This window comes from Sus scrofa, chromosome 13 (genome assembly GCF_000003025.6).
Source record: "Sus scrofa isolate TJ Tabasco breed Duroc chromosome 13, Sscrofa11.1, whole genome shotgun sequence".
Classification (NCBI taxonomy): domain Eukaryota; kingdom Metazoa; phylum Chordata; class Mammalia; order Artiodactyla; family Suidae; genus Sus; species Sus scrofa.
This window is the reverse complement of record NC_010455.5, coordinates 31,983,379-32,010,336: the sequence shown is the minus strand read 5'-3', so window position 1 is coordinate 32,010,336 and position 26,958 is coordinate 31,983,379. Positions and strand designations below refer to the sequence as shown.

General features: G+C 48.5%; 4 protein-coding genes across 7 annotated transcripts in view; 3 read left to right on the top strand and 1 right to left on the bottom strand.

The window, feature by feature from the left end:
* On the top strand, positions 3,071-7,679 carry NICN1 (nicolin 1). Its single transcript, XM_021068737.1, has 6 exons — positions 3,071-3,333; positions 4,527-4,703; positions 4,968-5,081; positions 5,527-5,598; positions 5,911-6,015; positions 6,091-7,679. The coding sequence occupies exons 1-6, from the start codon at positions 3,202-3,204 to the stop codon at positions 6,130-6,132; spliced, it is 642 nt and encodes a 213-aa protein (XP_020924396.1). The 5' UTR covers positions 3,071-3,201; the 3' UTR covers positions 6,133-7,679.
* Positions 7,823-14,737, top strand: AMT (aminomethyltransferase). Of its 2 annotated transcripts, NM_001244426.1 has the most exons (9): positions 7,897-8,285; positions 8,387-8,554; positions 9,082-9,162; positions 11,378-11,509; positions 12,404-12,482; positions 12,771-12,916; positions 13,001-13,181; positions 13,568-13,723; positions 13,826-14,736. In NM_001244426.1, exons 1-9 carry the CDS (start codon positions 8,196-8,198, stop codon positions 14,002-14,004), a joined length of 1,212 nt encoding a protein of 403 aa, NP_001231355.1. In that variant the 5' UTR covers positions 7,897-8,195; the 3' UTR covers positions 14,005-14,736. The 2 variants fall into 2 exon arrangements, with proteins under 2 accessions (XP_020924167.1, NP_001231355.1); XM_021068508.1 differs by lacking the exon at positions 8,387-8,554 and having other exon boundaries at positions 7,823-8,285; positions 13,826-14,737.
* Positions 15,063-18,929, bottom strand: TCTA (T-cell leukemia translocation altered). Of its 2 annotated transcripts, none has more exons than XM_021068739.1 (3): positions 18,502-18,929; positions 18,100-18,154; positions 15,063-16,427 (listed from the first exon to the last, which is right to left on the bottom strand). In XM_021068739.1, the coding sequence occupies exons 1-3, from the start codon at positions 18,722-18,724 to the stop codon at positions 16,385-16,387; spliced, it is 321 nt and encodes a 106-aa protein (XP_020924398.1). In that variant the 5' UTR covers positions 18,725-18,929; the 3' UTR covers positions 15,063-16,384. The 2 variants fall into 2 exon arrangements, with proteins under 2 accessions (XP_020924398.1, XP_020924397.1); XM_021068738.1 differs by having other exon boundaries at positions 18,100-18,178; positions 18,502-18,926.
* The window catches only part of RHOA (ras homolog family member A), a 72,724-nt gene continuing 64,895 nt past the window's right edge, over positions 19,130-26,958 (top strand). Inside the window, 2 exon segments of one of the 2 annotated variants that reach the window (NM_001244437.1) lie at positions 19,130-19,324; positions 23,730-23,808. The gene's annotated coding sequence lies outside the window, so the exon portion shown is untranslated. 2 annotated transcript variants of the gene reach the window in all.

Sequence of the window (26,958 nt, the reverse complement as noted above, 5' to 3'; positions counted from 1 at the left end):
CATCTGTGACCTATGCCACAGCTGTGGTAACACTGGATCCTTAACCCATTGAGCCAGGCCAGGGATCAAACCCACATCCTCGTGAATACTAGCTGGGTTTGTAACCTGTTGAACCACAACAGGAACTCCTGCAGTTGGATTCTTAACCCACTACACCACAGTAGGAACTCCAAAAATACACAAATCTTAAACATTCCGTTTAAAAATTTTCACAAATGTCTACACAAATATAACTACTACTTCAATCAGGTAATTGAAATCTTCCACCACCCCAAAATATTCCCCTTATTTCTTGACAGTCAATCCTTACCCTTTACTCTTTTCCCCAGGGAAAACTGTTGTAATTTATATTACTTATAGATTAGTTTTGACTTTTCTAGAATTTCATGTAAGTGGAAGCATACCATATAAACTCACTTGGATTTGATTTTTTTTTTGGAGGGGTATACCTATGGCATATGGAGGTTCCTAGGCTAGGGGTCAAACTGGAGCTGTAGCTGCTGGCCTACACCACAGCTCACTGCAATGCCAGATCCTTAACCCACTGAGGGAGGCCAGGGATTGAACCTGCATCCTTATGGATGCTAGTCAGATTCGTTTCTGCTGAGCCACAACAGGAACTCCAATGGATTTGGTTTCTTTTGCTTATTAGAATTCCATTGTGGCACAGTAAGATCAGTGGCATCTCTAGAGCACTGGGATGCATGTTTGATTCCTGGCCTGGGACAGTGGGTTCAGGATCCTGTGGCTGGGATCTGATCCCTGGCTTAGGAACACCATATGCCTCAGGGCAGCCAAAAAAGAAAAAAAAATGTTATTATTGTGTATATTAGTTGTTCATTCATTTTCTTGTTTATTGTGGTAAAAATATATATGACATAACATTTACCATTTACTCAGTTTTTTTTTAGGAGTATACCTGTGGCATATGGAAGTTCCCAGTCTAGGGCTTATGCCACAGTGCTGGATCTGAGTATCAAGCGGCATCTGTGACCTACCCCCACAGCTTGTGGCAATGCTGGATCCTTAACCCACTAAGCAAGGCCAGGGATTGAACCCCTGCACTCACGGACACTGTGTCAGGATCTTAACCTGCTGAGTCATAATGGGAACTCCAATACCATTTACTCATGTTCACGTTTTGCTTTTTGTTTTTTTTTTTTTTTGCTTGCATATGGAGGTTTCCCAGGCTGGGGGGGGGGTAGGGGGTCGAATTGGAGCTACAGCTACTGGCCTACACCACAGCCATACAGAATCCGAGCCTCACCACAGCTCATGGCAACGCCAGTCAGGGATGGAAACCCGCAACCTCATGGTTTCTAGTCGGATTCATTTCCGCTGTGCCACGACACATGTTTTTAATTTTTTTTTTCTTTTCATTTTTGGCTGCCCCGGGCCAGGAATCAGCTATGGCAAGGGATGGCTGTTCCAGGCCAGGGATAAAATCTGCATCCCAATGTCTCCCAAAACACCACCAATCCTGTTTAACCATAGCGAGACCTTCCCATTTGCTCGTTTGTTTGTTTTTGTCTTTTTGCCTTTTCTAGGGCCGCTCCCTAGGCATATGGAGGTTCCCAGTCTAGGGATCTAATCGGAGCTGTAGTTGCTGGCCTACACTACAGCTCATGGCAACGCCGAATCCTTAACCTGCTGAGCAAGGCCAGGGATCGAACCCACAACCTCATGATTCCTAGTCGGATTTGTTTCTGCTGTGCCACGACAGGAACTCCTATCGTTCACTGGTTTTACATATATTCATAGTGCTGTGTAATCAACACTTATTTCCAGAATTTTTTTATCCATCCTAAACTGAAACTCTGTACCTATTAAACGATAACCATTTCCCCTGCCCATAGCCCCTGGCAACCTCTATTCTACTTACTGTATGAATTTGACTAGTCTAGGTACCTAACATAAGTGGTATCATACAGTATTTGTACTTCTATGTCTGTTTTTTCACTGAGCATAATATTTTCAATGTTCATGCATGTTGATGCATACATCAGAATTGCATTCCTTTTTAAGGCTGAATAATTCCATCTTATATAATTACATTTTGTTTACTCATTCATCTGTTGATAGACACATGGCTTTGTTCATTTCTTTTTATTGTTGAGTAGTGTTCCATTGTGTGGACATACCACAATTAGCTAATCTGTTGGACATTTGGATTATTTCCAACTTCTGGCTATTGTGAATAAAGCCCTTGGATGGACATGTGCTTTCATTTCTCTTGGGTAAACACTAATGAGTGCAAAGGCTGCATCATATTATAGGTATAAATTTAGTTCTTAAAGAATGGCTAAACTGGGAGTTCCCATCGTGGCTCAGTGGTTAACGAATCCGACTAGGAACCATGAGGTTGCTGGTTCGGTCCCTGGCCTTGCTCAGTGGGTTAAGGATTCGGTGTTGCCGCGAACTGTGGTGTAGGTCGCAGACGCGGCTGGGATCCCACGTTGCTGTGGCTCTGGTGTAGGTCGGTGGCCACAGCTCCGACTGGACCCCTAGCCTGGAAACCTCCATATGCCGCGGGAGCGGCCCAAGAAATGGCACAAAAACCAACAAACAAAAAAAGAATGGCTAAACCGCTTTTCGAAGTACCAGTTAATTATCAGTGGATTCCACATTCTTGTTCCACATTCTTGTCAGTCTTTAATTTTAGCCTGCTTACTGGCGTTTAGTGGGTGTGTGTGAGGTCTCTAATTTATGTTTCCCTCGTGAATAATCATGTTAAACATATTTTCACGGGCATACTGGCTATTTATCTATCTTCTGTAAATTATCCCTTCAAATCCTTTGCCTATTAAAAAAAAAGGGTTAATATCTATATTTGCAACTAAAGTCGCCTAGGACCTATACTCATTCATGCTCATGGCTTACGAGTTCTGAAAGACGTCCGCCTTGCATAGAAGTACTTGCGGTGGACAGAGGGCCCAGCCCGATATTGCATCCAGGCTAGCTAAGCCATTTCTGAGCAATGGCTGCGGCGCGTCTCCAAGGCTCTCTCGGTGATTGGCTGAAGGAGCACTTCCGCAGGCACTTCCGACTCCCGGCCCGCCCCGAGCATCGGTCATTGGCTGGGCTGGCCCAGCACGATTCCTCTCGGGAGTTGTAGTTCTTGGGGCTCGGCTGGGACGCAGGGAAGGACCATTGGTCCAAAGCCAGGAGCGGCAGTTGTGTTTGGTCCTGGTCGTTGGCACCATGTCCCGCGTGTCCGTGCCCTGCCATGTGAAAGGCACTGTGGCCCTGCAGGTGGGGGACGTGCGGACCTCCCAAGGCCGGCCTGGCGTGCTGGTCATCGATGTCACCTTCCCCAGCGTCGCGCCCTTCGAGGTGAGCAAGCCCTGTGGGCGCGACCCGGGCTCCTGGGCGGGGCCTATCTGGGGAACTCGGGCGTGTCCCAGGCATCTAATCTTTTACTGAAAGCCTCTCCAGAGCCCTCGCCCTAAAGAATCAGTTAACTATTTGTTTATCTCTTCAGTTAACAAGTATTTACTGTAACACAGCTTCCTCTTCTGTTCTCTTCAACATCTCTTCCCAGTGTCCAGAACAGCCCTGGCACAGAAGTGGCAACGTAGTAGGCTAAGGGAGTTCTCTTGAGGTGCAGCGGGTTAAGGATCTGGCGGTTGTCGCTGCTGACTCTATTTGCTCCCTGGCCCAGAAACTTAGGCATACCTAGGGAGTATGCAAAAACAAACAAACAACAAACCCACAAAAATGCCTCCTGCCCAGACCTACAGTCCCTGCTGGAGGTCAGGATCAACTCATCCCTCATTGGGATTTTCCCAGTGGCTCCAGTTACCAGTCTCCAGTTGCTCTTCTACTTTTGCTGGCAGAGTGACTGGACAATGCAGAAATCAAGAGGACAAAGCCCACTTTCTAATGGCCTAACATTCAGGGCCACTCTGTGTCTGTGCCCTATTTGCTTCTCCACATGTGCACTTTGACTTATAGTATATGGTTCTTCCCCAAGCTGTTCCTTACTCTAAGCTGAGAGATTTTATTAAAGGGCCCAACTCTGGAAATCCTGATTCATTTGGTCTGGAGTGGAGCCTGTATAGCTATATATTTTTTTAATTTTCAAAAAAAATTTTTTCCTTGGTTAATTCTGATGAGTATCCAGTGATGAGAACTGCTGTAGCTAGGCCGAACCACTGTCCCAGGTGCCAGGATCTGTCACCACTTGGTGCTTCTTTGTATATGCTATGTTTACATTTTCTCCTTTTCCTGGTCCATTTGATGAACTCATCTGTACATTTTCTACCTCCTCTAGAGTTAGGGCTTTGACCTCTGGCAGCATTTTGGACATGTGGCAAGATCTGAGGTCATGGTTTGTTTGCATGATGTGCTCATTTGGACTATGAGTTCTAGGAAAGCAAAATTTTTTAAGGCCCCAGTGGATTCTTGTTGAAATTGTTAGATTGGTAGAGGAGTACATTCCAAGGTGGAGGAGGAGAGGGCGACTTTGAACCCTTCAGGCCTTGGGCCTGGGTCTGATTTGTCATGGTGGGTTGTGTGTGCTCTAGTTGCAGGAGATCATGTTTAAGAATTACTACACGGCCTTTCTGACCATCCGTGTTCGCCAGCACACCTCGACACACACTCCGGCCAAGTGGGTGACCTGCCTGCGGGACTATTGCCTGATGCCCGACCCACACAGTGAGGAGGGAGCCCAGGAGTATGTATCGCTGTTCAAGCACCAGGTCAGCTGGGACTCAGCATGGCCAGGGAAGCCCAGATGAGAGCTTACAAGGGGCCTGGGGATTGGGCCAGGATATCAAAAGGGAAGAGGGGCAGGCAGAGCTGGCCTTGGTTGTAGTTTTTTTGGCAAGTGCCTTGGAGGAACTACTGTTTTCTTCTCAAAGGCTTGGGGAGGAAACACCTTGGCTCATTGCTGGTTGGCTCCTCAGCAATGAGCTGGGGCCTCGTTGGGTCCTTGTGTGTGTGTGTGTATGTATGTTTGTCAGATGCTATGTGACATGGCCAGAGTACTGGAGCTGCGTTTGATTCTGCGACAGCCATCGCCGCTGTGGTCATCTTTCACGGTAGAGGAGCTGCAGATCTACCAGCAGGGACCAAAGGTAAATGACTAGCTCAGAGCTGTTGGCTGGCCCTTTCTTCAGGAGGCTCCTAACTCTGGCTGAGAGGCCTTGGGGTGCAGTGGGAGTGGGAGTGGACAGGTAAGGATGGTAAGACTCAGAAGGAGGCTTTCATGCAACTTACCCAGGTAGGAATGCTGGAAGCTCATGTTGAGGGAGGTGAGGCCATGTCCTCATATCCCCTGACATTTGGGGCTACCTGTCTCTTTCAGAGCTGGAACCTTCAAGTGCCAGGGGATACTTCTGTTCCTTATCTTCATGGCATATAGAAGAGCTTAGGTAGTCTGTCTGCCCCTGGGGCTGGAATAGGTTTTTCCCAGTGTCTGAGGCTGTCAGGGGCCCTTCTCTCTGCTCTCAGGACCTTGGGATCTGGTTCCAGGGCTCTCCTACTCTGCCTCCCTCAGGGCAGTATGCCTTTGCTTTGCAGAGCCCTTCCATGACCTTCCCCAAGTGGCTCTCCCACCCAATGCCTTGTGAGCAGCCTGCTCCCCTTCTTGAGGTAAGCCCTCACCCTGGGTAAGAACCATGTGTGAGTAGCTCTGGTGTCCAGCACAGGTCCAAGGGAACCCTTTTCTGGGACTGGATCCAGGGCCCTTGGTTCACTCTGTACCACCTTCCTCCTGAGATCCGAGGCAGCTCTGTGGGGGACGGGGCTGCTTACTCCACATCAGGCTCCTTACTCCTGTTTCACGTTATCTGGGATTGTTACTGGTTCACCTGGTGGGCTCCATGGCCCAACTTGGCCTCTCTGGAGTTCTAAGGGCACTTCTGGGGAGAGACCCATGGCCACTGACCCCTCCTTCTGGAGCAGGGTCTCCCAGACCCCAGCAGGGTATCCTCCGAGGCACAGCAGATGTGGGCGCTGACAGAGATGATCCGGGCCAGTCACACCTCCACAAGGATCGGCCGTTTTGATGTGAGTGATTGCTTCCCTCTGCTTGGCTCCTGTTGGCCTGAGTGGGTCAGATCTGATGGTCTTTTTTTTTTGCAGGTCGACGGCTGTTATGACCTGAACTTGCTCTCCTATACTTGAGTTGTGGCTCCCAGTCAAGACGTTAACCTTTTGTGCCCACGCAGGCCCAGTTTGGGCCATCAAGGGCCAAAGCATTTTCCATGTGCGTTCCAAGTGTTGCCTGCATGCCTATTCTGTCTGGGCCACATTCAGAGATTCAAGATTTTGGAGCTCACTGTTGCTTCAGCATGAGCTCCTGGAGGTGGTGCACTTTGTCCTCACCTGACTGCAACCTGAAATTCCTTCTTTTCCCTCCCTAAACACACTCTAGTTCTATTGCTCAGAATCTCCCTGTACCCTCTATCCCTCCTGGGACATTCCTGTCCAACATGATTCCTGTCTTCTGCCTGTTCCCCGGTCCTGACTGTAGTGGGCCGGAATAATCTACTAGAACATGCTTTGTCTAGCCTTGGAAGACTGCTGTAGCCTGGCCCTTGCATTTGGGAGTTTGAGGAACAAGAGCCCTATTTCTGCCTTCTGCAACCCCTAATGGTCTTCTGTTTTTTTTTTTTTTTTTTTTTTTTTAAGGGCTGCACCCGAGGTATATGGAGGTTCCTAGGCTAGGGGTCTAATCGTAGCTATAGTTGCCGGCCTATACCACAGCCACAGCAACGGGGGATCTGAGCCATGGCTGCGACCTACACTGCAGCTCATGGCAACACTGGATCCCCGACCCACTGAGTGGGGCCAGGAATCAAACCCACGTTCTCATGGGTATTAGTTGGATTCATTTCCACTGTGCCACAACGGGACTCCCCTAATGGTCTTCTTTCCCTTTGTGCTGTGCCCACAAAAAGAAAATTCCTGTCTAAACTCTTCCATTGCTTGCCCAGGGGGCCACACAAAGCTGGGAAGTTGGGCAGCCTGAGTCCCCTGTTTCCTGAATTGGCTTGGTATGTGTGTTTAAATTGGTCAGCTCATCCATTGCATTTGGGTGGGTGCCTCTGGCAAGGCCAGGGCCCGAAAATGAGTCCTGGGACTTGCCGGCCATCTGACACAGCCCATAACACATCCTTGTGTCTCTCCCAGTTTCCCCCTTCTAAAACAGCCATGCGCAGTGTGATATCAGCCTCTGTGTGGGCGCTAGGTCCAGGTGAAGTTTCTCTTTGGTGTCTTTTAGGAGGCTGAGGTTTTCTACAGCCCCAGGCCAGCAACTGAATAAGATAGGCTACTCCTCCTTATAGGAAAATTCTGTCTTTCTGGTTTTTCCTGGCTTTGCCTCTGGGGGTGGGGGTGGGGGGTGGGGGTGGATTGGCAGTATGGCAACATATGTTTGACCTGGGAAATTGATCTGGATGTTTGTGCAGCTCAGCAGCTTTCTGGGGGAAGTTCCTTCAGCTCTTACCCATTAGAATTCTTGCAGGTGATATCTGCTTGCAGGGTCATTTCCTTGGCCCCATTCGGCTTTTACTAAGAGGGTAATGATTACAGTCTTGTGCTCAGGGGGTAGAGCCCTCAGAGTGGGGGGAGGTTCCTGGGATGGCAGGGACCCTGCTTCCTGCACAGCTGTGTCCCCAGCACAGAGCCTCCTAGTGTGCTGCAAAATCAATAAATACTTGTGGAAAGCATCATTGTGTTGGTTGCCTGTGTACACCTAACAGGAGAGCTGGAGACCCTCACATGAGGCCAGGTTACTGTGGCACTCTAACTGCCAGGCTAGCTCCACCCTCCTATGCCCTCTGTCACCCTTCCCCATCCCCCCATGACCTTAAACTCCATTGTCTCAAACTGGTGATTCAGGCCTTTCAGCCCTTTACAGAACTTTGGCCCTTTGGAGGCAGGGCATTCAGCCCGGGGAGTTCTAGTCCCTAGCTCTATTACTGAGCAGCTTAACTGGCTGGCTTAACTGGCTCTGACTGCTCTTTCAGCCCTGAACAGAGGGAAGTGCCTGGGGCTATTTCCCTGAAGCTGGGAGTCAATGCACTGTTTGCTCTAAAGCCCCGCCTGCCCTTGGGGCTGCCCACTCCCTCTTCTGATCCCCCAGTGGGGGAGAGACCTGTCAAAGCAGGGCCAGGACTACATCTCCCAGAGTGCCTGTCAGAGTGGTGGCCTCTGTGCGCCGGCTGCACCAGTTGCAGGCAACAATGCAGCGGACTGTGAGCATGGTGTCCCGTATGGGCTTGCGTCTGCAGGCACTCCCCTTGTCCCTGGGCCGTCCACTCAGTTGTGCACAGGTGGGTTAGAGGGTGCTAGGGTTGGTGCCAATCTTGGAGGGTGGGAGAGGGTGAGGGCTGGGGTCTGAGGCTGTGGCGGCGCTGAGCCCAGCCGCCCGCAGGATGTGCTCCGCAGGACACCACTCTATGACTTCCACCTTGCCCATGGCGGGAAGATGGTGGCATTCGCAGGCTGGAGTCTGCCTGTGCAGTACCGGGACAGCCACGTTGATTCACACCTGCATACACGCCAGCACTGCTCGCTCTTTGACGTGTCCCACATGCTGCAGGTGAGACAGGGGGATGTGTTGGCTAGGGCTCATTCTGGCTGGGCCAGGGCTTCCTCTCCGTCCACAGTGGTGCAACCCTTGGCTTTCTTTGCTGGGTGCTGGATTCTGAGGGCAGTCCTCCCAGAACAGTTGGCGGTCTCGGGTGTAATGGATTATGGCTCCCAGTCAACTAACTCAGAGTCTCTCTTGATCATCTCCTGCCTCACCTCTCTTACTTAGTGCGTGGTGTGGCTCAGTGGCCTGGGTTTCCGGAGGCTGCCACTCATCCTCATCTACCTTTCTGGGTATTGGTTTGGTATTTCAGGAAGGTGCTGGGCCCTTCAAGTTTCCTAACTTCTCTTGAGTGTATCTTTTCTGTATTGGTGGGTATCGGGGAGTCAAAGTTGGGATTCCGCCAACTGCAAAATCAAAAGAATAATTAGGCATGTTGGCTGGGCACGACTGGTGGGAAGAGGATGCCTCTTTGCCCCATGGCCTTCCAGATTGTAGCTGCTGCATGGACTGAGGCTTTTTGATCTCTTTCCCAGACCAAGATATTTGGCAGTGACCGGGTGAAGATGATGGAGAGTCTAGTAGTTGGAGATATTGCCGAGTTAAAGCCAAATCAGGTGGGCCTCTCTTTTATTTCTGTTCCATGAATGTTCTTAGTCAAGAACCTGCAAACTGGTCTGAGTCTCTGCTTTGAGTTTGGGGGCCAGAGATGTCTCACATCTCAGGGCTTGCTTGCAGGACAGAGTCTCCAAGTCATGTCTAGACACCTGGACTTCTGCAGGGAGGGTCATATCCCATACCCACCATTTCAAGCTGGGAGGCCAGAAACCCAGGTTCATATCCTTTTCTATTCCTTTTTTTTTTGGTCTTTTTGCCATTTCTTGGGCCACTCCCGCGGCATATGGAGGTTCCCAGGCTAGGGGTCCAATCGGAGCTGTAGCCACAGGCCTATGCCAGAGCCACAGCAACTCGGGATCCGAGCCGCGTCTGCAACCTACACCACAGCTCATGGCAATGCCAGATCCTTTACCTGCTGAGCAAGGCCAGGGACCAAACCCGCAACCTCATGGTTCCTAGTTGGATTCATTAACTACTGCGCCACGACGGGAACTCTTTTTTTTCATATCCTTTTCTGTGACCTTCCATGCTACCTAACCCCTTGTAATCTAAAGTGTGGTCCCAAAACCAGCAGCTTCATCATCACATGGGAGCTTGTTAGGAACTTGGGCCACTCCAGACTTGCTGAACAGAACCGACATTTTAAACAGATCCCCAGGTGATTCATGTGATCTCTTAACCACAGGCTCTTCATCCATCCAGCAGGGAGTGTTTGGAGCATTGCTCATCGAGACAGACTTTTTTTCTGCTTTTTTGCTTTTTAGGGCCTCACCCGAAGCATATGGAAGTTTCCAGGCTAGGGGCAAATCGGAGCTACAGCTGCTGGCCTACACCACAGCCACAGCAATGCTAGGAGCCGCGTCTGCCACCTACACCACAGCTCACGGCAATGCCAGATCCTTAACCCACTGAGTGAGGCCAGGGATCGAACCCACAACCTCATGGTTCTTAGATTCGTTTCCTCTGTGCCACAACGGGAACTCTCATCCAGGTAGACTTTGAAACTTCTGTCCTGGGGTTTGGGGCACTGGGTGAGTTGTCCTAGGTCTGGGTGCGATGAAGCAGTAAGTCTTAGGTATCATGGATTAAGTGTGAGATGGGACTCTTCAGTACTGAATGGGAGGGGTGCCGAGGCCCCGTTAGATTAGGGAGGTCCCCTAAGGTGGGGAAGAGGTGAAAACTTTTTCAGTGTACAAAGATCAAAAACCTTGGGCTTGGGAGTTTCTATTGTGGCTCAGTAGAAGTGAATCTGACTAGTATCCATGAGGATGTTGTTTCAATCCCTGGCCTTGCTTAGTGGGGTGAGGATCCCGCATTGCTGTGAGCTATGGTGTAGGTTGCAGATGTAGCTTGGATTCTAAACTGCTGCGGTTGTGATGTAGGCCGGCAGCTACAGCCCTGATTTGACCCCTAGCCTGGGAACTTCCACAAGCCGCCATGGTGTGGCCCTAAAAAAAGCAAAAAAAACCCCAGCAACTAAAAAACCCCAGGGCTTGGAGTGTCCATTGTGACTCAGCAGGTTTAGAACCCAGCTAGTATCCATGAGGATTTGGGTTTGATGCCTGGCCTAACTCAGTGGGTTAAGGATCCAGTATTGCTGCAAGCTTTGGCATAGGCTGCAGACGTGGCTTGAATCTGGCATTGCCGTGGCTATGGTGTAGGTCGGCAGCTGGAGGTCTGATCCGACCCCTAGCCTGGGAACCTTAAAAAAGAAAAAAAACAAAAAAAAAAAAACAAAAAAAACCAAGGAGTTCCCATCATGGCGCAGCAGAAACGAATACGACTAGGAACCATGAGGTAGCGGGTTCGATCCCTGGCCTTTCTCAGTGGGTTAAGGATCTGCCGTTGTGGTGAGCTGTGGTATAGGTCATAGATGAGGCTCGGATCTGGTGTTGCTGTGGCTCTGGCCTAGGCTGGCGGCTACAGCTCCGATTCGACCCCTAGCCTGGGAACCTCCATATGCCCCGGGTACAGCCCTAAAAGGACAAAAGATGAAAAAAAAATAAAAGAAAAAGAAGAAAACCCAAAAAACAAAAGACCCTGGGCTTGTGAAGTTTGGGGCAGACCTAGCCTTGCACCTCGTACCACCACCCTCTAGCCCTGTGCATGAAGGTTCAAGGTTCTAGGTGGCTGAGTGGGCCCTGGGTGTGTTTGACTTGCACTTGACCTTGGCCTCTTTGACCTGGAGACAATGATATTCTGCTTTGATACTAGGGAACACTGTCACTGTTTACCAATGAGGCTGGAGGCATCTTAGATGACTTGATTGTGACCAACACTTCTGAAGGACACCTGTATGTGGTATCTAATGCTGGCTGCCGGGAGAAGGACCTGACCCTCATGCAGGTATGGCCCCTTTGTATTCTAGGCACCCTGTCTTCCTTGTTCACAGAGCAGCATCCTTATTGTCCAGAGCTGGACTGGAATGGACAAGGGGCTTGGACAGTGGCTCCTTGAAGGGAAAGTAGGGCTCCCTGGAACAAGCTTGGTTTCAGGGGTGGAGGAGGTGGGGAGTTGAAGCTGATCCTGGTCTCTAAGTGAACATCTTCTGGTTAGGGTGGAGGGCTAGAGCCTGGTGTTGAGAACTGGTAGACCAGGGCTTGGGTTATCCTTGCCACTTAGTGGTTATATGACTTTGTAAGATGGAAACCAGCCAAGCTCTGCAGCACCTGGGCCATGGTAGATGGCCAGTAAAGGGCCTCAAAACTAGTACTTTTTTTTTCTTTTTAAAGTTCTCTTTAAAATTTTAATTTTTTGCTTTTTAGGGCCACACCCGTCACATATGGAAGTTTCCAGGCCAGGGGGCGAATCAGAGCTGCAGCTGCCGGCCTACGCCATAGCCAAAGCAACAGAAACACAGGATCCAAGCCACTTCTGCGACCTAAACCAAAGCTCATGGCAACACCAGATCCTCGCCCCACTAAGCAAGGCCAGGGATCGAATCCACATCCTCATGGATACTAGTCGGATTTGTTTCCACTGTGCCACAATGGGAACTCCTTTTTTTTTTTTTTTTTTTTTTTTTTTTTTTTTTTTTTTTTTAAATGGCCACACCTGCAACATACCAAAGTTCCCCAGGTCAGGGACAGAATCCAAGTTGCAGCTGCAGCAACACCAGATCTCCCCATCAACCCACTGGGTCAGGCTGGTTGATCCTACCCCTTGCTGCTGTGGTCAGGTTCTTAACCCACTATGCCATAGTGGGAACTCCAAATATGGTGTTTCTATCTTTCCTTTCAGGATAGGGTTAGGGAGCTTCAGAACACAGGTGGTGATATAGGCCTGGAGGTGATGGATAATGCTCTGCTAGCCCTACAAGGTAAGCAGGCCAGGTTGGGTTTGGAGCTGACCTTTGCTTTCCAGGCTCCCTCTACTGCTTAGCACAGAAGCCACGTGAGGAGGAAGGTGAGGATGGCGCAGAATTCTTAAGTTCGGTATCATACCCTCTTTCTACCTGCCACAAGGCTTCATGGGCTGTAGGCAAGAGCTTCTTCTCCCACCTTCAGAGTGGGGCTTGCTCAGGGCTTGTTCCAACCCCTAAAGGCTGTTATCCAGCTTTCCAGGGCACTAAGACCTGGACACTTGGTTACTGGCTCCCTGGGCCCAGGTCCCACTGCAGCCCAGGTGCTACAGGCTGGCGTGACAGATGATCTGAGGAAACTGCCCTTCATGACCAGTGCTGTGATGGAGGTGTTTGGCGTGTCTGGCTGCCGTGTGACCCGCTGTGGCTACACAGGAGAGGATGGTGTGGAGGTTTGTCAAGAAGTGGGCACAGGGTAGTGCAGGGAAGAAGACTCTGGGGCCAGCTGCCCACCTGCTCTCTGATGTCCCTTGCAGATCTCGGTGCCAGCAGCGGAGGCAGTCCGCCTAGCAACAGCTCTGTTGGAAAACCCAGAGGTGAAGCTGGCAGGGCTGGCGGCCCGGGACAGCTTGCGCCTAGAGGCAGGCCTCTGCCTGTATGGGAACGACATTGATGAACACACCACACCTGTGGAAGGCAGCCTCAGCTGGACACTGGGTGAGCTGCGCTAGTACTCAGGGAGGGGATCCTGAAGGCTGGAGTGACCCTTAGTGAGACTGGCCAGCCCATGACTGCTTCCAAGGTTGTGTAGCCTGGAGCAAGTGACACAGCCTCCCACAGGCTTCATTCTCTGAAGGAAGGCACCACAGTGGCTTTGCCCGGTATATGCTGAGGACCTTCAGCAGGCAGAATGGCCTCCAAGACCATGGGGCAGGAGGTGGGTGGCTGACTGACTACACTGCACAGGAGGAGTGGACCCTAGGGGAGCCTCAGTGAAGGGGCCTTGGTGCTAGATGGGTGTTTCTTGGGGGTCCTTGATCCTAGGACCTCTGTGGTCAGAGGTCCTACGGGCTGTGGCTTAAGTCTGGAGTGTCATGTTCTAGGGAAGCGCCGCCGAGCTGCAATGGACTTCCCAGGAGCCTCGGTTATTGTTCCTCAACTGAAGAGTAAGGTGCAGCGGAGGCGTGTGGGGTTAACATGTGAGGGTGCTCCCGTGCGAGCGCACAGTCCCATCCTGAGTACAGAGGGCACCGTGATTGGTAGGTGGACCAAGGAAGTTAGACAGTCCTTGTTTCTTCTCTAGGAGGGTGGGGGCACTGGATTGGCAGGGTGGTGTTGACACATGGCCTTTGCCTGGACAGGTACTGTGACCAGTGGTTGCCCCTCGCCCTGCCTGAAGAAGAATGTGGCAATGGGTTATGTGCCCTATGAGCATAGTCGGCCAGGTACCCTGCTGCTGGTAGAGGTGCGGCGGAAGCAGCAGGTGGCTGTGGTCAGCAAGATGCCCTTTGTGCCGACAAGCTACTATACCCTTAAGTGAGAATGACTTGGGGCAGGGCCATCCCCTCCAGGAGCCTGGCCCTGGAAGGCATTCTATAAGGGGTTAGTCATCTACTTGGTATAGGTGGCCTGGGTGGAGGCTGGTTCTGGTTGTCTGGGAGAAGGGGGGGATACACCACCTATTCCCACTTCATCTGTGACACTGCAACTTCAAGACCCCATTTCTGAGTGATAGGCCAGCCCAAGCTCCCACTGATCTCACTCTTGCCAGCTGGAGAAGCATCAGTTTTGGCACCTTTCCCTCCCACTCTGCCAGGTGCTGGCTGTGAGGCAAAGGCTCACCTTTAGGGGGAGGATAAAGGCTGCCCAACCTACCTCACAACAGTTTCTCACACTGCAAAGGGTTATTGCCTTGGGCAGTGCTGGCTACCTCCTCTAGTTCACTTTCCACGAATGCAAACTGTTGCCTCTCCCTGGGCAGGAATGATTCCTGACTCACAGGGGGTTGGCCCAGGAGGGCTGCTGTGCCCATGTGTAAACCTGGGGATGACTGAGGGGGCGTAGACTCACTCTTCCATTCTCCATTTGGCCCATCCTGCTGCCCAGTAGCCAACCATGCCAAGCTCACCACCTGTTCTGAGCCCTAGGGCTATTGTTGGGCAGGATGGGCTTCCTCCTGGACTTGCCTTATCTTGGACTGACCTTTGCCCCTGGGACTTATTACTGGACTCTACCAACTTTGAAAACATTAAATTAGCTTCTTCCTCTTGCTTGCCAGAGTCTCTAGCTTCATTATTCTCTGTCCACAGGATTACTAGGGTGGCAGTCCAATGCCTGCCTTCCTGGCCTCTGAGACAGGCTTGGAGTGGGTTGCGTGGAGTGGATTCCCCTTGAGAGGGGCAGGTCTGTAAGAACTAATGGGGATAGTATTTGTGTTAGGCACCACTACCACTTCTCCAGGGAACCGGCATCGCCTCCCCACCTCTGCAGGTCCTTGAATTCTGGGTGCTCGGGGGCAGTAGCCCACAGGGTGTTCCTCTCCAGATTCCCCTGTGCATGCACACACACTCTGTCCTGTCTGAATAACCACACAGCTGATGCACTTCCATGTTTAATAAGCCACATCCTCAGTTGAGCCTGGGGTGAAATATGAGACCCTGATGCTGAGTGTGGTGTCGTTAGTGGGTGGGCCTGGGACTACAAAAGCATTATCCCACCAGCTAGAACATATTTCAGAGTACATGTGCATGAGCTCAGCATAGTTCTACCCCAGTGCACTCTGCAAAGATGGCCTAGGCAAAGGCTGCCAGCTGGAAATGTGACATTTAACAAAGAGGAAGCAGGCAGTGGGACACTGAGGTAGCTGGTGGCCCAGCAGAAGCAGGAAGAAATATGACCATCAGGGAAGGAGACAGGTCTCGGGCCACACTGCTTTCAGGAATTGGCGTTCCACTTATACCTTTGGATGCTCCCTTGGCCCACTCTGGAAGTGGTAGGCCTGCCTACCCTGTGGCTCTTCCCTGTTGAGAATTCTTGGGAGCTGAGGTGGTGCTAGTGGGGAGGAGCTGAGACTGTGGGCTTCTGGGATGAAGCTGTGGTTCCAGGTCAAGATGGGAAGTGGTGAGGCTACAGGGCATGATGGGGCCTCTCTGCACTAACTCCTTAGTACCTCCTTGTGAGGGGCAGGGTACAGATCCACAACCCCATGGGCACTTAAGCAGTGGGCATGGAGGCTCATCCTTGGGAACTCAGCCTCCTTCAGGCACCTGGCTTCCTTCCGGGAGAGACTGAAAAGAATATGCTTGGGAAAAGACAACTTCCATTGCCCACCTCCCACCTGGAGAGCTCAGGATGGGCGAAGGGAGGTCAATGTTCTCCATGGGTAGAGAGTGCCAGCTGCCCCCTGCCTTGTACTTGGATGGCCAGCTAAGTAACCATAAAGTATAAAGCTGTGTCCAGGCCAGGATTCCCTGGCCCCCTGCCAACAAAGCAAAACCAAAGAAATTTAGGAAAACCCAGGACTTAGGAGAAAAGAGACTTGCCTTACAAATCTGAGTTGGTCAACCTCAGGCTTCTTCTCAGAAGAACAAATCTCTATGGGGTCACATCCCAAGGGGATGGGAAGAGGACCAGGAAAAAGTCAAGACAGAAAATGGACTGTTAGTCATCCCAACCCAGAGGCTTCTGAGTTGACCCCTGAAAGAGGAGGATTATGCCTTTCCTTAAGGCACCCAGCTAAAGGTAGAGGCAAATTACTGGCTTGGGGCTGCTGGAGGCAAGGCCAAGGGCAGGGGAGGCCTAGGCCTGCCAGCACTGGGGTACCCCCCGCCCCCCAACCCCTACTCCTCTGCAGTCGTCCCTGGGGTCTGGGCAGTAGCAGAACCGGTGATGTCCCTGGAGACCCCTCTTGCTGCCTTCCCTTATTCTCTGTGGGTTTTGAGAGGTTCATTTGCTGCTGTTTCCCTGAAAGTGATGGAGAGAAGAGAAAAGGGGTTATTCCATTGGCAGCACAACAGTCCCCTTTTGGGGGCTGAGGTGGGCTCAGTAAGGTCACACTATAATCTAAACCTCTCTGCTGAAGTTCTAGAGCCCACACTGGGTCCACTACCTTTCCCCTGCACTCATTCTTCCTCCTTCACCTTGTGAATGGTGCTCCCATTCTTCCCCAGTTGACAGGGATAGAAACCTGGGCAGTGGCAGTCCTCTTAACTGGCTTCTTGCCCCTCTCTTTAGGACCTCTTTATCTATTTGCCATGAAGTAGGTATTTATAAAGGCAAATTAGATTAGGCCATGGCTTTGCTGAGTTCCTCAATAGTTCCCTGAGACCTGGGATAGATAGGGTGTTGCAGGTCCCTCCATGCCTTCTTTTTCTTGGCTGTCCTGTGGCATATGGAGTTCCTAGGCCAGGGATCAGATCTGAGCCACAGTTGCGACCTTAGCTGCAGCTGTGGCAATGCCAGATCCTTAACTCACTGTGTTAGGCTAGGGATAGAACCTGCATTGCAGCACTCCCAAGATGCTGCTGATCCCACTGTGCTACGGCAGAAAGTCCCATGACTACTTCTTTTTTCTTTTTTTTGTCTTTTGTCTTTAGGGCCGCACCTGTGGCATATGGAGGTTCCCAGGCTAGGGGTCTAGTTGGAGCTACAGCTGCCAGCCTGCACCAGAGCCACAGCAATGCCAAATCCAAGCCACGTCTGCGACCTACACCACAGCTCACGGCAACGACAGATCCTTAACCCAGTGAGGGAGGCCAGGGATCGAACCTGCAACTTCATGGTTCCTAGTTGGATTCCTTTCCGCTGCCCAGGATAGGAACTCTGACTTTTTTTTTTTTTTTTTTTAATCTGCAGCATGTCGAAGTTCCTAGGCCAGGGATTTAACCCAGGAGATAGCAATGACTGGAGCTGCTGCAGATCCTTAACCTACTGCACCACAAGGGAACTCCCCTCCATGCCTTCTTGTTTGAGTTCCAGTGGCACAGCCTTGTCTATCCTTCCAATATGTCATCCTGCTCTTGTCTTTGGGTCTTGTTCTATCCATTCTCTTTGCTTGGTATACTTTACTACCCCCTAGACTTTGCCTTCAGGTGTCTGCCTTAGGAGTCACCTGCTATGATGGCCCTTGCCTCTGCATTGCTTCCCTCCCCTTTTAAACCTCTGGCTCCCCCTGTGAGTAGGGCCTGGGATGTTCTTATTCTCTAGATCTAGCGTGGCCCCTGCCATGTACTAGGAGCTCAGAGATCAGCTGAATGAATGCACTGATTAGTGAGTTCATGTTTTACAGATGAGGAGGCTGATCCTGAGGAGGCCAGTCAGCGCACTAAGGACAGAGGCTCCTGTTTTTCCAAATTAGGGGCTTATGGTGGACTGGAATCCAACAGGCTTGCCCCTTCATCTCTGAAATTGTGACAATAATGTCACCTGCCCCACAGGTTACTGAACAACATAATGATGGGTTGTTTAGACATCAGTGTCACTTACAGCTTGAGCTCTAGTTAGAGACCTTGGAGTTTACTGCAAAGGCCACTAAGCTGGTGGACTCCTACCCTGAGAACTCCCCTCCCCTATCCTCAGCTCAGGAGTGGCCTCTATGTGCCAAGCATGGGGTTAAAGTGGGAAGAGATTTACTCACCAGGACGAGAAATGCGTGGAGCCATCAGGTGTGGATCCGTTCTGGCTGCCCAGACCTGGGGGCAGGAACACATCCAGAGCTGCAACAGGCTGGGGGTGGGTATCTGAGCAGGCATCAGCCCAGGTCAGGTTAGAGGCCAGTGGTATTTGTTGGAGAGTGTGGTGGAGGCCCTAAAGAACTTGTGGTATTGTCTGATGAGAGTGCAAGGGAAATTATATATCATGGGTGGACTGGTGGGGTTACTGGCATGAAATGCTATGTTGACATGGGTCAGGATACAGCGTTGTCATTAGGTTCTCAGGGCACCAGTGGTAATCTGGGGGGGAGGGTTCGGGGAACCCGAAGGTACAGTCAGTGCGGGAAGAGGGTGGCCGGTCCACGGAAGTTGGTGGGGAGCCTCACCTGGGCGGTGATACAGCCCGGTCACCGTACTCCCGTAGAACCCCCACGCCAGCTGGATGCTCAGGAGACTTAACACCAACCAAAGCAGCAGCAACTTGAAGAGGGTCACGCGCATGTCCTGAGCCTCCCACTCCCGCAGGAACTCGCTGCCGAGGGCGCCCAGCGCGCCCAGCACCGTGGCCGGCAGAACCTGCAAGGACTGCCCCGACCAAGGCTCCGCCATGACTGGCCGGTGGCGGACCCAGGGGACTGTCACCGTAGTCCCCACTGCGCAAGCGTCCGGTCTTCCGGAGCCAGACTCAATAATGCGCACGCGTAAACCGAGGCATGGAGCGCCTACCTCGCCTGCGCGCAGAGTTGGCAGTTGGGGCGGAGCAGTAAAACCGCGCACGCGCACCAAGCCCCACCCTGCTTAAAGGATGAGTGACTCGAGGAGTATAAAATAGCAACCAGCTCTTTTATAGCCCCAGAGTTCCCGTGATGCACCACGCGGCTGCAATGATTGGTTAAGCGTCTTGCTTTTAGGGTGTGGACGCGCTCCTGAGCAATCGTGGCTGAGCCCTGAGTGCGCGCGCGTGCGCGGGGCCGCGACCGGGGCCGGCTCGAGCCCGCTGGGCACTCGGGGGCGCGCACGTCGCTCCCCGCCCTCCCGCCGCCGTCGCCGCCCGCTCTTGCTCTCTCGCGCTCCCCGCCCGTCGCTCTCCGTCGGTTCTCTCGTTAGTCCACCGCCACCTCCACAGCCACCCGCCGTAGTCTTCGAGCTCGCGACTCGCGGACAGGCGTTCTCGGCGCGGAGAAGCCGGCCTTGGAGTCGTCGCCTTAGGTGAGCGAGAGGGTTCCCTCCTGGCGTCCCGGGCCCGCCCGCCCGGCACTCTTCCGGCCGCCCGCCAGCCGCCGCCCCGCCGCGGCCGCGCCCCACCTGCTGCTCTCGGCCGGGAGCCCCAGGACCCTGTCCCCTGACCCTAACTCGGGGCCCAGTAGCCGGGCTCCTCTTCCCAAAGCGGCGGCCCCGCCCGCGCGGTCCCCGGAAGCGCGCCCCGCGGCCTCCCGCGCCCCTTCCCCCGCCCGGCCAGGCCTGGTGGAGCCCTAGCCGCCTGCCCGCCCCGCGGTCCCGGGCGCTTCCTCTCTTAGGGCTGCGCGGGGCAGGGCGGGGGTTGTGAGACTGGCCCCACGACCCGGGGGGCAGCCGGCCGCTGGGAAGCGTGCTTGGCTATCGGAGTTGAAATGGGAAAGAAACTCTTTACAACTCCATTTTGGCTTTTACATTTAGTATGAAACATGAATCACCGTTTTATACTTGGTGAAGTCCAGTTACGTTTTGGGTATTTTCCTTTTTAATGCAGTATTCTTTGAGATTGTGTTAAGTAAAACAGTGTTGAAATCCTAGGGGTTAGGATTCTTCGATATTGGAAGAAGGGAATTTTCCAATTGAAGGGGATATTTTTCCTGATTAAACTATGTAGCATAAAAATATAGTATTAATTTGCAATTTTTCTTAGTCTGAGTTATTACCTTGATTAGGAATCACCTAAACATCTGTCCAGTTGGATCCAGTTACATGTTCATTAAATAGCACTATTTGCACTCGATTTGTTCAAAACCATGATTAGTAGTTAATGATGGAAAATTGGCATCCTTTTTACTTAAAGTTGGTTTCCCTTGTGTTTCATAATGGTCCTGATAAAAAGTTTTTACCTCTGTTGGTAACTTGTTTGGTTCTCTTTGTATTTAAGACAGTCTTTTGAAGTAAATGTCCCTTGCAGGTGTGTAATCAGATTATATTCCTGCCAGACCTGAAGGGGAAAAATACTTTAAAAAATTCTTTTAAATGTTGTATGTGGTGAGAATTTGTCAGCCACCTTGTGTCACACATCCAGATGTGTAATGCATTTGTACCATTGCATGATTGTCACTTTAGACATGACTAAATTGGGAGAGATGTTGTTTTGAGCATTTGGCACAAGTGACATTGTTTGGGGTGAAGATAAAAGATTAGCTTTTAATTATAAAGGGTAACTTAGTGAAGGATCTCTTTTGATAAATTGTCTTGAGTAGTTCCATCTAATTTTTGTAGAGCACTGGTGGCCCTTGGGAACATAAAATATCAGATGGAACTTGATTTTAGTAAAGATTAATCCTAGACTCATAGCTTCCGTTCTCATAAAAATCTGTATTAAAGGGAAGACGTTTTCATTGATCAAGAATTTTAGACGTGAAAGAAATCTTCAGGACTTGTAGTCCAACTCCATTTGCAGATGAGAAACTGAGTCCGACAGTCTTCAGTAAATTTCTCAAGGTCATATGTCTATAGTCAGGTGCCAGCCAGAACTATTTTCACTCTAAGATCTTCTTTATGTACTCCTAAACAGCTTGCTTAGAGTCAGCTAAAATTCAGTGCTTTCAACTTATTATAGTGTTTCTCCTATTATATATTGCTGATTTTATATACATTGAGAGAATCAGGAATATTTCACAAACAAATGTTTTTTAGCTTTTGCTCTGTTTTCTGTAACTGGATGGTTCTACAGCAGTTGATTGAAATAGGTAAATGAATATGCAGAGTCTCTGCCTGGCCTAGGTCATGGCTTTAGGTGTTTTGGTCTTCTTACGGGACCATCTTCTTCGGAGGTAAGCCCAGACTCCCTTGCTGTAAAACTAAAAGAATTAGGCCCTGATAAGATGTTATCAGGCGACTGTGGACTCTTTTTACTGTTGATTTGAAGCAGGATGAAGGGAAATAGCATATATCAAGAATATAGTTTCCATTGTTTGTGGTGATGGTTTTGCTGGAGTGTTTTCGGTCCCAATTCTTTTTTTGTCTGTCAGAAAACTCTTTTTAATAGTTTATCCTGGTCATGTGGGGTTTAAGTTATTTGGAGAGTAAAAACAGGTAGATCTTCAGGTGCTTCGTGTCCATTAAGGTGGAGTCCAAGCAGTGACTGGAGGAGGTGGGTTGCTACTTTGGGTCTTCTTACTTGTCCTGAGCTGAGAGATTTTTGTTAACTCTCAGAAGACAGATCGATTTTTCAACTTTTATGAGTACCAATTTGGACCTGCTGGGCTTCTATAGATAGCACCTTGTGTTTAATTGCATTATGGTTGCTAGTGATAATGATAAGTGGTGCATAATCACTGAATTTTAATCACATACATTTGTAATTGTAAAAGGTCCCTAAAGATATTTCATCTTCCTTTACCACTTAGTTTATCCCTTTATGCACCTGGCCTGTAGAACTGTTTGCCTGTACCTTCACATTAATGCAATGAAGTTTTAAACTTGTGTTAATGTATCTTACTATACTCTGCTCTTTGGGCATTTGCTAACTGTTAAGTACTTGTGAGATTAATAAATTAAAAATTTCAAGACACTTCTAAAGTTAGTAATTACTCTAAAATTCCTATTTCAAGTGTTTCTATATCTAGTGACTCATTTTTAATCTGTGTTGCTGTAGTATTAAATAAATGCCTTGTATACTCATAATTATGGTAGTCATGTGACTGAAAATCAGATGGGCATTGAAGCTGCTCATTCTGGGTGTTGGTCTGAGTTTATTGGTGCTTCCTCCAGATAATTCTGAATACATTTTTATAGCTAATAATCATCAAAATAGGAAATACTCTTTTAAATTGGAGCCAGTTTGAATTTGCTACCAAACTGAGCTTGATTTTTGTTTTTAAGAGAGTAAAGTAAATGTGCTTAAGCATATTTGTGATAGTATCTTATCTTAATATTCGAGTGAAGGGAAAGAAGAGAACATAAACAGCCAGTGAAATATTTGGAGTGGAGTGAAGGAAAAAGTGTGAGGTAAAATAAATTTACAGAGATGCAGAGTTTCCATCATGGCTCAGTGGTTAATGAATCTGACTAGGAACCATGAGGTTTCCGTTCGATCCCTGGCCTTGCTCAGTGGCTTAAGGATCCGGCGTTGCCGTGAGCTGTGGTGTAGGTTGCAGACACAGCTCGGATCCCGCGTTGCAGTGGCTCTGGTGTAGGCCGGCGGCTATGGCTCTGATTCGACCCCTAGCCTGGGAACCTCCATATGCTGTGGGAGCAGCCCAAGAAATGTCAAGAAGACAAAAAATAATAATAATAATAATAAAATAAAAAATGAAATTACAGAGATGGACAGGAACTGTATCATGTAGGACCTTTTAGGTCATGAGAAGTTATTTCCATTTGTTTTTTGATTTTTTTTTTTTAATCAGGATGATGATATGATCTGATATTAAACAGTAAAATCATTCACCAAGAGTCAAGGTTAGATATGAGTACGTTCTGACTTTAAACAGTAAACTAATACTGATCATTTCTGACAAAGATATCAGAAGGGTTTCCTAATATTATTAATTTCCTTAACCTAATGACGTCAACGGTTTTTTTGAAGCCATTTCCTGACAGTTGTCTTCTAATCTATACTTTCTGTGTATTAAAAAGGAAACCTAATTTGATAAAGCAGGTCATTCAAATGTTCCTGATAGTGTGGGTGGTAGGGATACAGGTATTCACTGTAAAATTCTTTTTTTTTTCTTTCGGTCTTTTTTAGGGCTGCACTAATTGCATATGGATGTTCCCAGGCTAGGGGTCAAATCAGAGCTGTAGTTCCTGGCCTGTGCCACAGGCACAGCGATGCCAGATCTGAGCTGCGTATTCACCCTACAGCACAGCTCAGTGACGCCAGATCCTTAACCCATTGAGCAAGGCCAGGGATCGATCCCGCAACCTCATGGTTCCTAGTTGGATTCTTTTCCCCTGTGCCATGACAGGAACTCTCCCACTGTAAAATTCTTTTAACTTTCCTTTATGTTTGAAAATTTTTATAATATTGGAAAAATAATTTACGTATGCTTTTGAATTTTTCTTTTTCTTTTCTTTTTTGTGGCCTCACCTGTGTCATGTGGAAGTTCCTGGGCCAGAGATTGAACCTGCACCTCAGCAGCAACCTGAACTGCTATGGTAATCACACTGGATCCTTAAGCCCTGCGCCACAGGGGAACTCCTGATTTTTGCTTTTAGAAGGGCAACACAGATTTACAAATATTTTTTATATTTATAATATTCAGAAAATAAGATTGGTATGTCAATTAAAATTAAATGCTGCCCTTTCCCCCCTCTGGATTCTTAAATTACTTTACAGAACTTTTGGACAAGCCCATTGTACATCCTGTGCTTTTTTTTTCCCCTGTAAAATGAATAGACATAATTGTTGATATTTTTTATGTTTTTATAGTGCCTTTCATCTGAGAAGTTCAGGGCACTTTGTAGAACTTCTGCCACACAGGCCGTTGGTCTTGCAGCACATTTGTAAGGTATGTAAATAGAAGACTCTTGTTTCATTCCTTTCCCCCATGGAGAGAGATTATTATTATATATGAGTGTAAGTTCTAGGGAAATGTGGGTGCAACACTACTAATGATTTTCTTCTCTACTAATCTCTAATCTTAAGATCTTTTTTTTTTCTTCCCTTTTTTTTTTTTTTTTTTTGCTGCCCTCTGGCATTTGGATTTCCTGGGCCAGGGATCAGATGCAAGCTGCAGTTGTGACCTATGCTTCAGCTGTGGCAAAGCTGGATCCTTAACCCACTGTGCTGAGCTGGCGGTTGAACCTGTGTCCTGGTGCTGCACAGATGCCACTGATCCTGTTGTGCCACAGCAGGAACTCCTTTCGACCTTTTGTTTTACTCCATAACTTTTCTCTCTGATTTTATTTTCCTACCTTTCCCTGTAAGATACTCCTTTAACTTCTTCCTTTTTCTCTTCTACTCTAACCAATATTTTTTCCTGTATAGATATATTTCCTAACCTCTTAATCTTTAAGGAGATGGATTTACCATATCATACACATACTTCTCTCACTTCCTGATCACTCTCATCTTATTTCTTCTGTTGTTCATTTTTAAGTTTTCATTTTTTTGATAGAGTAGTTTGGTCATCTTATAGTTTATGCACAGTCTCTGCTTTGGGTATATCTAATTATCAATAAAAAATAGGCTAACCAGAGAATGCGAATCAGAGAACAACCCTTCCTCTTACTGGAGGGGTCAGCAGTGATACTGGCTTGGATGGGAACAGTGTTAATATTAGGTGTAGCCACCCATCCAGGGGCTATTAAGGTATTTTAAACTAATCACAAATAAAGGAAATTGGATCATATTAATTTAATTGATACCATGTAAGTATCCTGGTCTGGTACCGTTTTGACTACCTTTTCTTGTTCTCCTTTAGTCTGAGCACTCTAGAAAGAAGTGAGCTGTTAAGGGGATGAATATTCTCAGTTGGTGAGAAGGGCTACCTGGTAGGGAAGGCATGTGATGGTAGTGGTTTTGCTTGGCTTTGAACTTCTCCTTGGCATTGTAAGAGGGATGGCCACGCTAGCTTGCCATTATACACTCAGTGAACAAATAGTTACTGTATGCCAGCGACCTGTTCTAGGACACATTTGAAGAAAACAAAGTTCCTGCCGTATGAAGATTTTGGTTTATTTTACATTGTCTTTATTCCTTTTGGGTTTTTTTTTTTTTTTTTGGTCTTTTTGGGATTTCTTGGGCCGCTCCTGCGGCATATGGAGGTTCCCAGGCTAGGGGTCCGATTGGAGCTGTAGCCACCGGCCTACACCAGAGCCACAGCAGCGTGGGATCCGAGCTGTGTCTGCAACCTACACCACAGCTCATGGCAACGCCGGATCCTTAAGCCACTGAGCAAGGCCAAGGATCAAACCCTCAACCTCATGGTTCCTAATTGGATTCATTAACCACTGCGCCACGACAGGAACTCCTACATTGTCTTTATTCCTAAAAATGAACATTTTCAATAATTTCATCTGCTTTTCTTTCTCTCTCTCTCTTTTTTTCTTTTCTTTTCTTCTCTTTTTTTTTTTCTGTCTTTTAGGGCCACACCCATGGCATATGGAAGTTCCCAGACTAGGGGTTGAATCGGAGCTGTAGTTGCCAGCCTATAGCACAGCCACAGCAACGCCAGATCAAAGCCAGTTTGCGACCTACACTGTAGCTTGCAGCAATGCTGGATCCTTAAGCCACAGAGCCAGGCCAGGGATTGTACCTGTGTCCTCATGGATGTTAGTTGGGTTCGTTACCAATGACCCACAACAGAAACTCCTATTCCTCCTTTTTTAAATATTGCTAACAAGAAAGTGGAAACAGATCAGGTGGTTTTTTTTTTTGTTTGTTTGTTTGTTTGTTTTTCTTCTTTTCCTTTTTTTGGCTGCACCTTTGGCTTGTAGAAGTTTCTAGGTCAGGGATTGAACTTGTGCCTCAGCAGCGATCCAAGCTGCTTCAGTGACAATGCCAGATCCTTAACCTGCTGAACCACAAGAGAACTCCGCATTGGGTGTTAATCACAAAAACATTAATAGCCTGCCATTTTTATTCTCATAGGGAATACTGATGGTCCATGGCAAAAAAAATTAGCCCAGAGCAACTGCTGGGCATAGGACGACAAATTAGGTTAGCATCACTGGGCATGATACTCTGTTACTGTTCCATGAGGCTTGAAATTTCTCCTTTTAGTAGATTCCGAGTATGCATTAGGGTAGTTTGATAGCCTCTTAAAAGAAGGAAGACTGTGTTTCAAAGTTTTCTTAGTTGTTCATTTTTTACATTATTGAGTTAGAAACAAAAGTAATGTTTTAGCCCTGTAGGTTTCCTTAAATCAGATTTTTTTTTTTTAACCAGAAATGCCAATGACCCTGTAATTACAAAAGAATTTGCTATAGATGATGTGTGTATATGTACCTCTCTACCTATCTTTAAGCAGGCTATTTTGTTTCTCTGAGCCTCAGGACCTACATCTGTGAAGTGAAGATTCCATTTCATAGGAATTTTAGATGAAATAATATGTGAAGAGCATGGTGCTCAGTGCATATTAGTTTTCTCCCTTGGTAGAAATACCTGTTTTAACTGGTAGATTCTTCAAGGGTATTTTTTTTTTAAGGGTATTTTTCTTTCAGGATAAGATATCAGTGCATTGTATTTATATAATGACGGCTTTCAAGGTGATGAGGATTTTGGTAGGAAGCTTAAAGTTATATGAATTTCTTTATTGCCACCTGATTGAATAGGAGAAACACATACTTGGTGTTTTCATTTTCTCTTGTTTAACTGTAGGAGTTAGTATGTTGGGGCTGTGCCCTAGGATTTTACCATCGTTTTTATAAATATTAATGGACATCATAATAGTTTGATAACATGAGACCAGGTAAATCACAAGTTGTCTAGATTCATTCTTGGTTGTAGTAGTGATTCTGCCTTTATCTGCCTCTGGGATCATTTAGTTCTGCTCTTAAGCATCAGTAAATAATAGCAGGAGAGATGGCACACTGCAACAAGTGGACAGAAAGGTAGATGTGTGGAGTGGAAATTTTCTTCTATTACTTGCTGCCGCTGCCTTTTATAGCTGAGGGAGTTTTGAGTAATGTCTGATCCACGCCAACTCTCATGCACA